The sequence below is a fragment of the Nesoenas mayeri genome (genome assembly GCF_963082525.1).
Source record: "Nesoenas mayeri genome assembly, chromosome: 3".
Taxonomy (NCBI): domain Eukaryota; kingdom Metazoa; phylum Chordata; class Aves; order Columbiformes; family Columbidae; genus Nesoenas; species Nesoenas mayeri.
The window spans coordinates 115,954,640-115,971,009 of NC_137544.1; the positions used below are offsets into that span (position 1 = coordinate 115,954,640).

A 16,370-nucleotide genomic window follows, 5' to 3' on the forward strand; every position below is an offset into this window, starting at 1 on the left:
ACTTTGTAAAGACAGGTGCATGAATTAGCCTTCGCAGAATCACAATCCTTAGACCTGACAAAAAAAGTGAATTAATGCTCATTTTGCCTTTTTAAGCACAACTAGGAGTTGGCTATAGAAAGTGAAGCTAAGGAACACTGAAATACATACATCCACACACATATGTAAGAATTATCCTGCCTACTCTTGCCACGGTAGGTCAGTGTTCAGCACATCCAGGAGAGCTTGCAAGGAGCTCACCAAAGCACTGGGATGTCCCACCCTCACTCAGCCAGTCATTTCCACCAGGTGCTCCCAGTCCCCTCAGCCTAGGCACAAAGAGAATCCCTGGGCTTCCACCATGTGGAAACCTCTGGCACAGACTAGAAATAGGCAGTTCAGGGTAGAGGAGAGCTGGAGCCCCTCCCAGAATAGCAAACAACCAACAAAAAAAGGCCAAATGGAATTGACAGTTGTGAAAAATCACAGTCACATGCCATTCAGCAGCCCAGCTACAACTTTGCACCACTGAGAGCATTATGATACAGGATGCCAGCTCTTTCAGCTCATGAAATCAGCTTATTCACAACAGCCCCGCATCCAGGAGCTCCCATAGCTGCTTTCAACACAGTAGTCCCCCAGTGCATTTTATGCCTTCCAGTTCTACATGGCTGAATTGTTACACATGATGTTCACCACGTGGCTGTGGTCAGTGTAAGTCAAAACAAGGTGTTTTCCCCTCAGGGAAGTAGCAATCTTTCCTCTTAACCTACCCACAGCACCACCGCTGAAGGTATCTCCCCATGCAAGCCTGTGTTTGCTGTTAGGCTAAAACCAGCCATGGTTATTTTTGAAATGCTGACACTCCCCAAGCAGTACTTAATTTAGCTGTGAAGAGTCTTTAAAACGAGATCTTGAAAATTGCAGTTGCTAGTATCTCTTCAAATGTAAACCCCACTGGAGCAGGATGGAGGATCCCTGAAGGCCAAGTATGTTATCTTTGTCTATAGCAAACAATTAGAAAGCTGATTTTAAAATGCTACAATTAAAGGCTTAATATAAATGCATTTCTGATGCTATCCAGATCTTGGCAGACTTCAAGAAGTTCTTTCAAAATACCAGTGCCTTAAAGCAAAATAGCTATTTTTCCTTCACGCTGAATAGACCATGGGCAATTTACACGCACCTTCTAATCTTAAAATATACTTTATCCTTGCTATGTATTTTATATGCTATGAATTCCATACACAGATTGTAAAAATCTACATAAAACCTCATGCAGATTTACTGTTCTGCTTACAGATTCATGGCTGAAGATTAAGCGTAGTAGCAGAAAAGCTTGGGGGTAGTCATATAAAATTTGATGAGCAGGAGTTCTGTAAGATTTAATAGAAAGGTTTCTACCTGTATTTTAGATAATCAGATTACAGTGGGATTTCAAAATTAATTTCCCTTTCTTGGGCAGCTTTATGTTGTGTTTTGAGAATAATCACACAAATTGAACACTGCAAATGAAAATCCTGGGTTTATTGAGGTCACCAGGGTAACTCCTACTGATTTCGATTGGGCCAGGGTCACACTTTATGGGGAAGTCTTGAGGAGAAAGTAAATTCAGACTTCTGGAAATGAAGCAGCTTGCCAAAAACCCCTTTTTGAATTTTATTTTGAATATGGCCACACCACCATGTGAAAAAGCAGCTCCTTTCATTGCCTTCAGTAAATCAGCAGGTATTCCTCCTCTCACTGACCGCTTGCAAGTATGGTAGAATAGGCTGGTTTAAAAGCTGCTGCTGTTCATGGTGGCCAAATACTGCCCATAGGCTGGTGTCTCTCAGCTTCAGGATCTCAGCTTCCACTGAGTGCTGAGCTTGGGAGGTCTAAAAACATTCTCCTGTTTATAGCAGTCCTAGTCAGGCTCTTTTGGGACATTAAGGCTTGCAGGACAAGTAGTCTTGCCTGTCAGAGGCCAAGAAATCTTGAGTTCCTCCACCTGAGAGCTAAGCACTCACAAGGAGTCCGCTCTAGATGGGACATGGCCTTCATGACAGGCAGTGGCTGTCAGCTCCTGAGGAGTTTCCAACTGAGTAGGACCAGAGAGTCCTCCACAAAGCAGGATTTTACCTGTGAGACAAACAACCAAATACAGCTCTTGGAGTCATCTTCCTCCCAAACCCAGAAACATCCTATTTCCTTCCACTTCAAACTCCTTTTCTTCTGGTGTAAACACACACATGCTTCTCTGCAACACTGAACACAGTGCAAGAGACTGACACAAACTCTACCTAACATCGATTTCCAAAGCAAGTGTCCTAGCACTTCTGCCAGATTTCAGTCAGAAATAGAGAACATCTCTTTGGATGAGACAGGTCATCCTTTATTCATCTTGTCCACTTAGCTCTCACCCATTTATCAGAGAAACTAAGACTGCTAGCAGCACTCATCTCCTGTAACACACCTAGGGACACTGCTGCTGTTGCGGTCCTTGCTGCACCAATCACACCTGTATCTACCACACATTTAGGAGCTGGTATCACTAGAAGAGAACAAGGCATAGGACAGTTCCTGTTTGAAGCCAGCTTCAAATGAGAAGCACTAGACACATAAGGGAATTTGGATCAAGAATGTAGCAGCGCAGTACCAAGTATTGCAGTAAGAATTCTACAAAAACAACTTACCAAAACTGACAAGCTTGATGCCTGTAAACATGCTTTAATCAGAACTTTGGATCAAGTCCGAAGGTACTGTTTCTGCTGGGGAAGACTTCCATGATTTAATTTCCATGTCTCTCTACCACACTGTGGAGTATTTCTTATCATTAGCTAGCAATATCTGAAAGGTCCTGGAAGTGGGGCATCAGCTTCACTGATCATAAAAGTATTTAAAATTAAGTTTCAAATCCTGGAAGAAAATTGTTAAGTAAGAAAATAGTCAGAATTTTGAATAATATTATGTAATTAACTTTTCAGCAGAGAACAACCTCTTGGCACTAATCATGTCCTTTATTCTGCTGTATCAGAAACTCAAAATCACGGCCTTTCCCATGCCAACTGTCTTTCAGAATAAACATGAGACCTTCCCCCTTCATCTCCACATACTTACTAATATTAATAGAACATTAAAATATTAATGCTAGTAGACAGGGTCTTTCACACAGCACATAAATGAATTAATTCACTCTAGCTCATTAGCTTAACCATCAACCTTTTTACAATGTAACTGATTAACATTTTCATTGTTCTTCCTTGTTTTCTCCTTAGACTTCTACTTCTTTGGAGATAAAAAGACCTCTGAATACATAAGCTCAAATATCTGTGCATAACTGTACAACAATAGAAACTGCAAAAAGAGATAGCTAAGTAAAGGCTTTCATAGTTCATGCTTCAAAGATACTGCAGGAAACAACCATTTAAGAACCATTTTTATTTGTATGTTTAATGCAATTATACACATTCATGAGTCTGACAAGATCTGCACTGTGACATTAAAGATACAGTACAATAACATTCAACATGAGGTACTTCATATTTATATATATCTGTCCTTTATAAATAATGCTGTAAGCCTGCTAAGGTCAAACACTGCTCCAGCACAAACGGGTGCTGGGACCTGAAGTTAGTTGAGTTTATCACAACAAATGAAAAAAACAACAACAAAAAAAAAAAAACAAAGCAAACCAAAGCAAAACAAAACAAACAGTTCAGTGCAATAAGTATGTAGAAATTAAAATGTTTACTTAAATACTATTTTAGATATGCAGAAAGTATATTACATTATACTCTCTTATCACAGATTCCCCTCACCAGGAAAATCAAACATACAAGTAGCAAAGATGGCCCAGTACAGTTTAAGACAGACTCTACAAAAGGATCTCTACTGACATTATGCTTACATTCCAGGTTGATAGAGCTGATGCTTGCAAAATGTCAATCAATGTATTCAAACTTGGATGCCACCGCTAAACCAACCAAATCCACATCTAGACACCTATTTAAGTGCCTTGATGTCCTAAGGTGACTGGTGCAAGCTGCCTTGTTATACATCAGTACTTGTTGGCATCAAGCGTCAAAATGGGTTTGGGGGTGCTTTCGTTTATTGGTTTTTATTGATCCATATTGAAAAACTTTACATGCACCAGCTCCTAAAACCTGGAACGGATTCAGAGGAATTAAGCTAAAAGTAGCTTTCATCCTACTTCGTCAAAAAGGTTTCATAAAAATAGCACATAAAAATAATAATTAAATAACAGCTCATTTTCTACATGTTACGGCTACACAGTATTCTCATCTAATTCCTGTTCCAGCCAGTCAATGTAGTAGATACATCACCTTTATTTGCAAATGAGTAAAATCCAAAAATAAATTAAAAGTGAGAACCCACGTCTAGTTATATCAATGCAGTACTTAGATTTGTCCCACCAGCTGAGGCACCTGATTTTTTTTCAACAACTCAAAATGCAGCTTGCAACTGCAAGCAACTTGCCAATTTGATCATCACTCAGATGAAATTATATCTACATTAAACGCTGTAAGAAAACTTAATCAGCTGATTAGCATCTTTCTCTGCTTTCAAATGTATTTAAATAAATGGAACCGCTGCTAAGATATTCGCTAAAAGTAGATGACCATTACCTCATCACAATCTTGAACTCCTTTTTCCAGTTTCTTCAACAACTCTTCCTCTAGTCCATACAATTTTTACTCTTGTCTATTTTAGGCTGCAGATCTAAATATAATTAACTGGAGCTTTTTAAAATCTCTTGCTGGGAGTTTTCCATGGAGCATTCTGTTTATATTTCACTAACAGTCTGGATTATGTACATCTGTTACAAAAAACAAAACATTTTTCTATGTATTTTGAGGGTATTTACTTTTCAGAAAGAATGCTGCGTACACACACACATAGGTATGTATGTATATAAAACATTAAATACTAAAATGGGTGAAAAGCATAGATCTTGCAGGGCAGTTTTTTACCTGGCTCTTCTTTTATTACCTAGAGAGAAGATCTGGGCTTTGGCCATAAACTGTTTGACGTCTATGCTCCAGTTTTCCTTACTTCAGATGGTATTCTGGACACTGCAAAGATGTGTTGGCACTTTAGGACGGCCAGGGGCCAGGATTCCAACCATCAAGAAACACTTAGAGTAATAGTATTAAACTGGTAAGAAATCATATGAGGAAAACATTTTTATTACAAAACTGACAAGTGAATTTAGGTTTATGCTACATTAATGCATCGATATACTATAATATTAATCTTCAGTATGTCTAAAGAATCATTTGGTCCTCTCATTTTGTTAAAATATACACAACAAACAGAATCCACTTCAGAGGTGAAATAAGAATGAGATGCTTTACCATAGGTAGTGTGTCTCTGAGAAGCCACTGTCCCAATGCAATGGTGAAGGATTTTCTTATGTTTAAATACTACCTGTATTTCTTATTTATACTGGTTGCCTTCCCTGAAAAAGGGAGTTCCAATCCTGAATATTTTTCTAAAACTGATACAGACATATAACAGGAAATTTGGAAACAAACAAAAAAATCAGACAAGGAAAATATTCTGTACCACATAATCCTCTCATTGATGTGTAACCATAAGCAGTTGCAAGAGATCCAACACTAACACATCAGAGACTTCCTACTCCTCACTGTTACCTGATGATGTACACTAAGTGTAATATGACCACAGCTGGGAATCTTCCATCTTTGTCTAAATTTCCACTGCTAATGTATGGTAATAGAGAGAAGAAATCCCGTATTACAGAACAAAGTCCAAGTCAGGAATGCTACATTCTTTTGTTCCTCTATAATCTGCCTCCACCATGTTTAGGAAGAAGAAAAAACCTCATGCAAACCAAACAAAAAGTTATCCTGCATCAGATCACAGATATCCATTCCCCTTTATTTAGCAAGGGTTCAAATAAAAGCCACATAAACAGCAAATCAACATAGCAAAAACTATGTCATGGGAGTAGTTGCAAGAGCTGCATATGCAATCTGAACATGCACTAGTACTTCTTTGCCTTCAAGATGGGATTCCTAGAAAATAAACTCTGAGGGTAACTTGCTCAGCCCACATTTTCTCCCTCGCTGTAAACATATCCATGCACTGTGGACATGGTCAGCATGCTGCGTAGCTGCCTGAAAACTGCTTGCTTCTCTCTGTCTTCCCCTGCAGCCATCTCGAACAGCTGGCCACAGGAGAACCTCACAGGATGAAGGTTTAAACCTAAGCTTTTTCTGCTTACAGCTGAAGTCCTTCTTTCAGTTCACATGATCAAAAGCAGCTCATTATTGGCATCTCTTAAGTCTGAAGAGCAGACAGAAGAGAGAGCTATAGAAAAGGCTCTTCATTTTCTACCCCTATCTCCCCAAATAATTACAAGCAGAAAAAAGGAAACTGAGAAAGAGAAAATGGATCAATGAAGACAGTGTTTAGCGAGATACAAGAGGGGGACATCCTCTGGTGATTCACAGGTGCATCACAGAAAGGGTCAGCACCACCAGCAAACAGGCATCTCTCTTACAAAGCCTTTAACATTTTCTTGTTCCTAAGGGCTTCCAGTTTAAAGTTAAATTTAACACTTAAACTCTATCACCAACAATGCTACGAGTATAGCAAGCCAGTAACTTGCCCACAGCATTTAGTTACATATTACCTGTACTGATCACATTATCTGCAGATAAAAAGCTAAGCGTCAGTAGGCCTGAACCAGATAGGTTCTTCATAGCAAAATGCTTTGTCTCCACACACTTCCATTCAAGCATAAAATATGAGTTCGGGAATTTGCCCTCCCTGTACCCCAGTGCCATTTGTACTGTCCGAAGAGCACTGAAACTGAACAGTCACCTTCCCACACTGAACTTCTGTCATTCCTTCTTGTCCAAAATAGCTGAGTTCATTACCGTCCAGAATCACACTAGCTGTGTAGAAGGTGTCAGGCTCAATCTGCACTGGGTATTCAAACCACACAGGAAAAGTGTTACTGGAACCATCTGAGAAATATTTACTTAAGTTCTGGCCAAGGATAACTCCTTGTCGTTTCAGTTCAATCTTGGCACTATACTCTGCTGATCCACAGCTGGAGCCATAAAGCCCAAAGCCAGCAATAAACACTCTCTTATCAACAGCGAACTGGATGCTGTCACATCGGCCCCGGTAGCGCCACTGGTTGCTGCGGTAAGCACAGGACTGGAAACGGTGGCATCGCTGAGGAACGAGGCCTTTCCGGGGCTTGCTCACGAATTGCAACTCTGGCTTTTTGGCAGCCGTATACCAGAGGAAGATATCATTGGTTTCGTTGAGAGTCAGAATCCCAGATTGAGCAGCACCATTCGCGAAGTCATCGAGTGCCATAGTAGGGATGCGTATCAAGTACAGAGCCTTCCCGAGGACCTTGCGCTTGTTGTCTATGGTAGCCGTTAGCTCTTGTCGCTGACACTCCACTTCAGCCCAGTTCAGAGCTGCTTCGAAAACAACTATTTCTTTGGCATTCAGAGTCTCCCTTCGGAGAATGCTTTCAAGTGTTTGAAAATCAATGTCACAGAATCCCTCAGACTTCAAAGCTAGCTCAGCTTGGGCATCAATCACTTCCCAACAGCGCTGGGTCAGGTCAGGTTCCTCGAATAAGCAGCTCTGGGAAAGCAGCACGCAGGCATTTTTTGCACTTAGACTTGTCTCTAGAAAGTTGACGCAGGCGCGGGCAAGATGAGGGACAATATACTTCTTGGCAGCATAAAGAGTGGCCAGTACAGTATCTGCAGCCAAATCAATTTCATCACAATATATGTATCTGAAATAAAACACATGCATGTAACACTGCTGATTAATGCAAAAATGTAATTTGTCAACAACATCTGAAAATTATAAACAAAGAATATATAAATGGCTCCACATTAAAATTAATAAGCAATGCTTTTGGGGAACTTTGATTTAATCCAGAAAGTAAGTACAAACCAAATTCATCACTCATGTAAGACCATGAAAAATAACAAGCTTAAATATACGGTGAATCAAAATTGACATTTGGAGTACGTGCTATCTAAATAATGGCTATGTTTACAAACTATGGCACCTCCAGCTCTGCCTTCCTTCCATACATGCTTTGGCTCATGAGAGGCTATCTGCCCCAGGCAGCAGCTTCTCAGTGGCAACCTTACTTGGTTTACCAGCAGTCTGGAACACGTTACAAAGAGTACTTGCACTGGACGTCTTATGATGGTGAATGATTATTTATTGGGGTGTATATATAAAGAGAGAAATGCATATATGTTTATTGGTAATAAACAGCTAGTCTAGCAAGAGAAATGCTATGAAAGTATATCAGATGCTATTCATTTTCATAACTACCTGGTTGTGGGATTTTTTTAGGGGGGCTTTTTTTTTTTTTAACAGGGTGATGAAGCATATAGGAAAAGAAAAAGGCACAGAATTCTAATTTTCAGGTTTATTAATGCTTACAACATCCTAGCTCCACTAGCACAGTGTCTTCTCTCAGTCTCATTGCATAAGGAGGAAAAAAAGCTTTACTGACATGCTAGTGTGGTAGAGGAGATGAAGGTGAAATTCTATTTATGTCACTAAACTGCTGGGATTCATTGCTCAGAGAAATGAAGCATTGTACAGTTTGTTCTTTTTAATATCTCATGCTTCAGGGCCCCATTTGCAGCTGGTGAATGCAAAGTGCTAAAACCGTGCCAAATGCAATTTTCCTCTTCATAGGGATAAGCAACTCTTGATGGTTATAGTTGATAAAAGCATCTTCCTCCAGTAAACGTGAAGTTGCATGCAACCCTGTACTAATTAAAATTTTCTAGTTAGAAGGTTTCCCAACACAAAGAATTTTTTGCAGAACAGATGTGCTTATAAAGTGGAATTAAGACCTACACTGATCTGATTTTAGTTGTAAATATCTCTATTTGTATTTTTGCACATGTAGGGTACTATCTTCCAAGACACATTCAGAAAACATGCTCAGAGCAGATATTGCTCAAGCAATATAATGAAATGTAATAGGTTACAGAAAGAAAAAATACTTAGATAGACCCAAACCTTTTTTTTTTTTTTAATGCCTTTAATACTTGGTTTCAGCTGGGCTATTTGTAACAACAAAGGCCACATCTATATAACACTGGTTACATGCTTAGCTCCTTTACTGTCCAAATTTTATGATCCCCTTCATTGCTCTCCAACTCTACCTTCTATTACTTCTCTTCACCTGCTAGTACAGCAGAGACTGATGACATCTGTTTTAAATTGAAATCGTACAAAAGTTGCTAGTTTAATATTCATGAAAGTGAAGAATTAATACCACTGATTTACAACAGAGAGCACAGATCAGCTGTCAGCAATATTCCACAATTTTTACTCTGCCAATGCACCTTGACTCTGGGCTACAATTACTGATATTCCAGTTTCACCCTGTTCTCAAATGGAGGATTCTGCTGGACCACAAGGTTTGACTGTTTAGCAGCACATTCATCCTGGGATGAGACCACGGATCTAACATGAACAGTCAAGATTAAGGTAAAATATGATACATTAAAACCACCAATTCAGTGTCTCAGCTAGACTAGGAATTTAACTCTATTCTTAAAACTGTAGAGAAGAGCTGAATCAATTTTACTGGGAGAATAATCAGTATCTATCAGTCAAGGTATTATTTTCTATGTTATATCTGATGTTTGTTATCAGAATGCCCACTAGACGGTAAAAGAAAATACTATGCTGTAAGAATTCACTGTCTATGGGGAAAATGCAGCAAAACAAAGCCCAAAAAACCCCAGCAAAAAACAACACCAAAAACCCCATCAAAACATGCATAATCAAATTCAGTGTATTTTCTTATAAAGATCGTGATGCAACTTTCCTGACTGTGGAGAGGAGCATATGAAGGAGACTGCTGCTTTGCGATAGGTAAGAAGTCTTTTCCTTGTGTGGCAACAGTATAATGAGTCTTCTGCCATCCACTGCTCACAGCAGTTGCAAGCAACACTCATGGGAATGATTTCCCAGGGAGACAGGAGTGAGGGGACCGTGGCTCCCCCCAGTGCAGCAGATGCACTGGATCTTGAGATGATGGGAATGCTGCACTGCCGAGCAACATCCCTTCCCTGCACCCTGATGCCTGCGAACGCCAGGGCTGTCTGCAGGCACAGGAACACTTTGCAGGTTCAGGCACGCTGCAGTTGGCATTGGCAAGGTCAGCTCAACACCCACAAAGACCACAAACTTCTTGTGGTCTTTCGTTTTTTTAAATAAAAACTGAAAAGCTGAAGAATTCCATGGTTCTGACCAGACTCTTAGAGACAGTTTCCTAAATTGCCACAGGCTAAAATAATGTGCCAAAACCTAGATGTCAGTACTGATACTCTCTTTTCTAGGTTTGCTCTCTTAGCATGTTTCTTAATTGTAAATTCAAAAATCATTCAGTTTTTATACAGCAAATTATGTTTAGCCACAGTGTAACAGATTCGCTGTTCAACGGGGTGGAGGGAGGGGAGGGCAGGAGAATCCACATGCCTTGTAAAATTCTGCATTAAAGTAAAGCACAAGTCTCAGTTCTGCACAATACACCCACAGAACCAGAAAAGCCCAAAGCAGGTATCCGTAACACACCTACTTACATAATGTCATATCTTAACTTTATATTCCAGGTCTACAGAACATCTGTGTTATTTCAGCTTTTCGTGGCAGTTATTGATATTTGCACAGAACATTTCTGATGTTCATGATAACCTATAAAAACTCTATGCAACAAACTCTAGATGCGACTTAGAATGTTCATATACAGTGCCACTGAAACGTGAAAGAAAAAACACAAACCACTCTGTAATCACAAGCTAGTTAAAACAATCTACCAAACACAATACACTGCTACCTAGTGATTACACCATTACATGGAAGAAAATCTGCAGCATATTAAAAGGATCACTGTCACATACCAATGTATTTTTTGTACATTTTTTATCAGAAAGCAATGGCAGTTACCAAAGCTGAAGGGAAAAAAAATCCTCAAAGTCACAGCATTTCTGTGATAGGACATTTCTCTTTAACAATCGGAGTTCATAGATACATTCAAGGACAACTCAGCAGGGAAGCTGCTTCATTATGCTCATTTAGGAAAAGACAGCATCTCTTAAGCAATTTGCTAGAAGAAAAAGAATGATCATGTGAACTGACTGATTTTCCCCATTAGAATAAAATCCCCTATTAATGTGAACAGCCTTTTTATTACTTTCCAAATGCATCAATGTGATAGATAAGGAGAAATTTACTTTTCAGAGACTATATTCAATAACTTAGAGTTGTTTTTCTAAGACAAGATCTGCATACAGCAAGCTTATAAAAGAGCTAGAATGATGTCAATACACAAACACAGCAGTTATAGGTTTTGGTGGGGTTTTTTGGGTGTATTTTTAACTTTTCACTATGCTTGCAAAGTAGAATAGGGTTTTTTATTACAGCTGACAATTCTTTTTAGTAACTTCACTCCTTTGTGTAACATGTAGTGACAAATCAGATCAATAGGCATTACATTATACAATGTGCCCAAAGATCCCCTGTCAAACTCATTATTTATAACTGCCTACATTAGCCTAATATATGCATGCCTGGAAGTAAAGGGGGAGAGCAAAATAAGGTAGAAGTTTAAAACACCTGAAACACAAATTGGAATATTTTCAGCAACTGCTTTCTTTCTGTTTATATGCAAGGCTAATGCTTTAACTACGACATTACCAGTGTATGTATACATCATAAAGGAGAACACATCCAGCAGATGAATGATGCTTACTTCAGCATTGCAAGAAAAGCAGCAGGCTCAACATCTGGTATACGGATTTCATCTTTGTCCTCAGCAAGCTCTCCGTAAAACATCGCATGGAATACAGAGCTCCCAACAGCCAGGACATACTGTTGAGAAAGTGAAATCTTATTTCATGCTTTAAACTGAAAGCACTGCCAAAAAAAACAATGTGGGAGAGCTACTCCAAGCATACTGGACACTGACAGACTTTATAGACACACGTCAGTAAGACACAAAATCAAAGTTAAGAACTGAATTACACATTTTCCCTGCATTTTACTCTCATGGGCATATATACATTAGCTACTTGAAAACGCTCATATCTACTTGAGAAGTTAACTATTTCTAGAAAATCTCAAGAGTCATATTAATCAGCAGCATCACGTAGTATTCATAACTTTACAATGACTGCCTTACCACAAGTGTGTTGTTTAACCAAAACCACAAACGAAAGCAAGGGACAGACTATTCCACTACATGTAGCCTTTTAAAATACAGAATTATGCCTGCCCCTTAAGAGCCAAGTCTCCTACGCTACGTCCTGGCGTAACCGTGGGAGCTCTCTCTGGCTATCCCCGCCTGAGCTGATAATGCAGCTGTTGCTTACTTTGTGTCCTGGCAGCCGCTGGGTCCCACCTGGTGGCCCGACCACAAAATGAACATCTGCCATCAAGTCATTGTTGAACATCACTGCATTTCTACAAACAGAGGCAGCATGTTAATTATAGCACCCAGTAACACTGTGCTTGCCCCTTACCCAAAAAATCAGATTTCTTAACAACTTTACGTTGCATGTTAGTAAAGAGAAGCAGGTCACACTTTGTTTTAAGCTGCTTTACACATCATCACATACCAAAGAAAAAAGTAAGCAGAGATGAGAAGGTGAGTGTGTGTGTGCAATAAAAAACCCAAAAATCTAAACCACACACATACACAGCCCAAATGCAAACTTATGAGAACTTTTCAAAAAGTGGAAACCAAAGTCAAGACCATGTATCACCAAAAATTCCTACTATAGTCTAAGAAGAAATCTTTACAGGTATGCTGCTTCCAGCAACATTTTTATGTATTCAAGACAAGCAGCTGTACTGCCTGGAAAAGAGATATTAATGTATTTTCTATTACCAAAATACTTGTTCTGCACATACAGAGGGAGGGGGAAAGAAAAAAAGAGAGAGAAGTGTGTTTTCTTCAGTAAATAAATGCATAACTCAACATATGCATTACAAACATTTTGCTACTTTTCACCACTCCATTCAAACAGCAAAAATAAACTGCCCTGAACTTACCTCTCTCTGATGGTTGGATAAAGTCCTTGCCAATTAGGTGCCGGAATAGTGTTGTTGTTATTGAGATTTTGCTGGTGGTACTGCTGGACAGCCGTTGTATTAGTGTTGGCTGGCTTCTTTCGGGGAAAAATATCAGCAGCCATCTTCTTCTTCTTTTTGGTCTTCAAGGTAATGATTTCATAGCAAACTGGAGGCAATTTGCTGCTGCTACTGCTGCTGCTGCTGCTGCTATTTCCTTTCTTAGAGCTCTTCTTGGACCTGTTCTTGACCGTCTCTGGAAGCATCAAGAAGAAGGTGAGACATTTCATGTTCTTTCCTTTCTCATCTACCATGAGTATACTTGTCTGTAAAGCTAGATAGCCTAACTAGCTAGAAACATTAAGAAATGCACGTGGAAGCTGTTAAACTGAAAGCAGCAGAGCTGAGAGTTTGCTTCTTTCCCAGCAAGACAAGGTGACCTTTCCAGTGCACCAAGTAAGAAACCGGCTTTAAGTTTGATCCAGTACTTGAACTGTTAAATACACCCCCATCATTCCTGCCAGTTTCATTTCTTTCCAGATTTCCCGATCAGGAATCTCCTGAAAGCACTACACCCTGCAGAGACGGTACACGCGTGGCTGTAGCACCGGACTTCTGATGAGGGCTAGCAATTCACGGTAGCACTGCTAGTCTGCTGGGCGAGCTGAACTTGTGCATTGAAGGATGGGAACAGAGTAGGTATTGCAGCCCTGCAGATGGAGTCAGCCAGCGCTGGAGCCAATAGCTGAAGTCACCGATAGCGATTGGAGCCAGCCGCACAGTGACACCTATTGTAACGTACGCCGCTCCCACATTAAAGCGACAGCAGTTGCACTCGTCGTGCCATACCTAGTGCTAACTAACAAAGTAATACGCGGCATGCACCGCTGTGTAAGTGCATGACTGGCCAGAAGCATCTGTGTTTTAGCTCTCCTTGATGCTGCTTGAATTTTCACAGGGGAAGCAATAAAAAGTTGAAATCAGGCAGAAAGATGTATTTGAGTCTAAAAATTTCCGTGGGAGCTATTTCCACAGGCAGTTGATATTAGCGTGACTTCATATGTCTCTAGTATTCCCACAAATCCCTACCATAACAGCAGCTCAGCAAAAGCAAGCTATAGCTATCAGAACCAAATTAAAGCAATCAGCTAGCAGCAGCAAAGACAGCGATGCAGTTAAACAATTCCTTTCAGTGCAGCTCCTACTCCAGTGTAACATGAATAGAGATGAGGTCACAGCTTTAGTTTTAACTCCTTATGTTTCTAGATAACATAACAGCCTGTGACAGGGGTCCCCAATCACTAAGCAGTGCTAATTATGCCAGCTTACACCAGACATGGCTATACCACATCAGAAGAAAACTTCTAGATGTGCAATCAGATTAAAGTAAACCAGAGTGAATATATTTAATCAATATTTCAAAGCACTAAATGAAAGGTCCAAATGATTTAGAGAGCCTCAGGCATAAATCACTCCTTGAGATGCAAACACACTCCATTTTTATTCACAAATACTTTTGGAAATGAACAGGATATAAGCTATGTCAACCAAAACTATTTAAATAGGAAAGAAGACTAATTTTCAGTCATTAGTTTACTTTGAACTTAAATTTAGATCAGATTTCCATAATAGTAGGTCAAGTGTAATAAGAAAGAAAAAAAAGTAAAGTAAGCATAGCGATGTTAAAAAAAATAAAAAAAAAAAGGCAAGGAAATAAAAAATCAGGTATTAGGTGTCAACATTTCATATTTTAGAATATGGGGGGTAAGAATACTTAAAATACAATTTCGTAATTATTTTCAAGTTTTGAAGAAAAATAACTCTACTTTCAAAGCAAATTGAATCACTTTTAGCCTTAATTAGTTTTTGCTGGACAAGAGTACAACAGTGACATTAAAGTGATCAAAGGTTGGTGGAGAAATGTCTGACCTTGCTGAAATCCGTGACAGAAATCTGCCACTGACTTAAACTGAAGCACAGAAATGTTATTCAGGCTATTTCTTGAAACACCATCACAATAGCTTGAATCACAGTTATGGCTTTATAACATGCAATCTCTGAATGTCTTTAAACCCGAAACTGTAAACTTAAATGCAGATATTTCAAAGATTATCAGGTCTCTTTGGGAGATGCTCCATATTAAGCATCAACTAAACACCCTGGCTGTCAGCCCCCTAGAGACTTTGCTGCAGTGGTCTGAAATTATACCATCTCCAGACACACATCTGTCCCCTCTGTCTGGCATTGCTGCTCATGAAAGGGAAGCAGAAGGATGCGTCCATGCCTCAGCTGCTACATTTCACAACCCAACATCTTAGTGCAGCATCACCTTCACTAGTAATTTAAAAGAAAATGGTAGACTCTGCCTGGTGTGGCTGAAAATCAGGTATGTTTCTAAATACACTGAGAGGCAAGTTATACAATTTCCAAAGAAATATTTTCTAGCAAGCTTTCCTTTTTTTTCTTCCCCCTTTTTTCTTTGGCTTCCTTTTTTATCTACAACAGATTGATTTGGAAGGGAAGCTAACAATCTAAGCCATATTTAACTGTAGAGGCAAAAGAAGGGGTAAAGGAAAAGAAACTCATTCCACAGATGGGATGTTTATAACTGCTTGCAGCTGAAAGTATAAACAGGGACACAGCAGGTATTTTCAGCACAAAATTTAAGTTCTTTTTCCTTATGTAAGTTTCTAGCTCTTCTAGTTATAAGAATAACCCTTTTGCCACTGTAAAGAAAAGACATTTCAGAAAGAAAAAGTCTAAAAAAAACCCTTAGAGATAACAGAAAACTCATGCACTCTTCAGAAAATCTGGTTCTCAGCATTGCAGTTAGCAGAGGGTGAAAGACAGCAGGGGTTAGGAGATTCATATGAGAGATTTGATTTTCATTCAATAAACCCATTTTATAGACTACCAAAGTATTTAACAATCAAGGTCCTCAGACATTTTTTCAAATAATTCGACCAGTACAGATCCAATGATTATACTCACATCAGATAAGGTCTACAAAAGAGAAAGAAAACGACAGATGGACTGACCATGCAATACAGTCTGGGAAAGACGGATTGTAAACATGAACAGGTAGGAGCTCACCATACCTTGACTTCTATAAAACACAATGCATGTATAGCATGTTGTGCTTTCTTGGGAAAGGAAAAGAGGGAGAAGCTGCAGCTGAATTATGTTCTGCCCAAATCCAGAAGTCAGGCCCCCAGCAGACAAGAGGTCAGGATAAAAATCCACCCCAGTAAATGGAAAGCCTAACTACCATCTTT

General features: G+C 39.4%; 1 protein-coding gene across 1 annotated transcript; it reads right to left on the minus strand.

Moving 5' to 3' along the window:
* Nucleotides 1-6,407: 6,407 nt before the first annotated feature.
* Nucleotides 6,408-13,409, minus strand: BTBD3 (BTB domain containing 3; the record flags this gene model as incomplete). Its single annotated transcript, XM_080341655.1, has 4 exons — nt 6,408-7,774; nt 11,777-11,895; nt 12,396-12,486; nt 13,078-13,409. 4 exons carry the CDS (start codon nt 13,407-13,409, stop codon nt 6,742-6,744), a joined length of 1,575 nt encoding a protein of 524 aa, XP_080197781.1. The 3' UTR covers nt 6,408-6,741.
* Between the last annotated feature and the right edge of the window lie 2,961 nt (nt 13,410-16,370).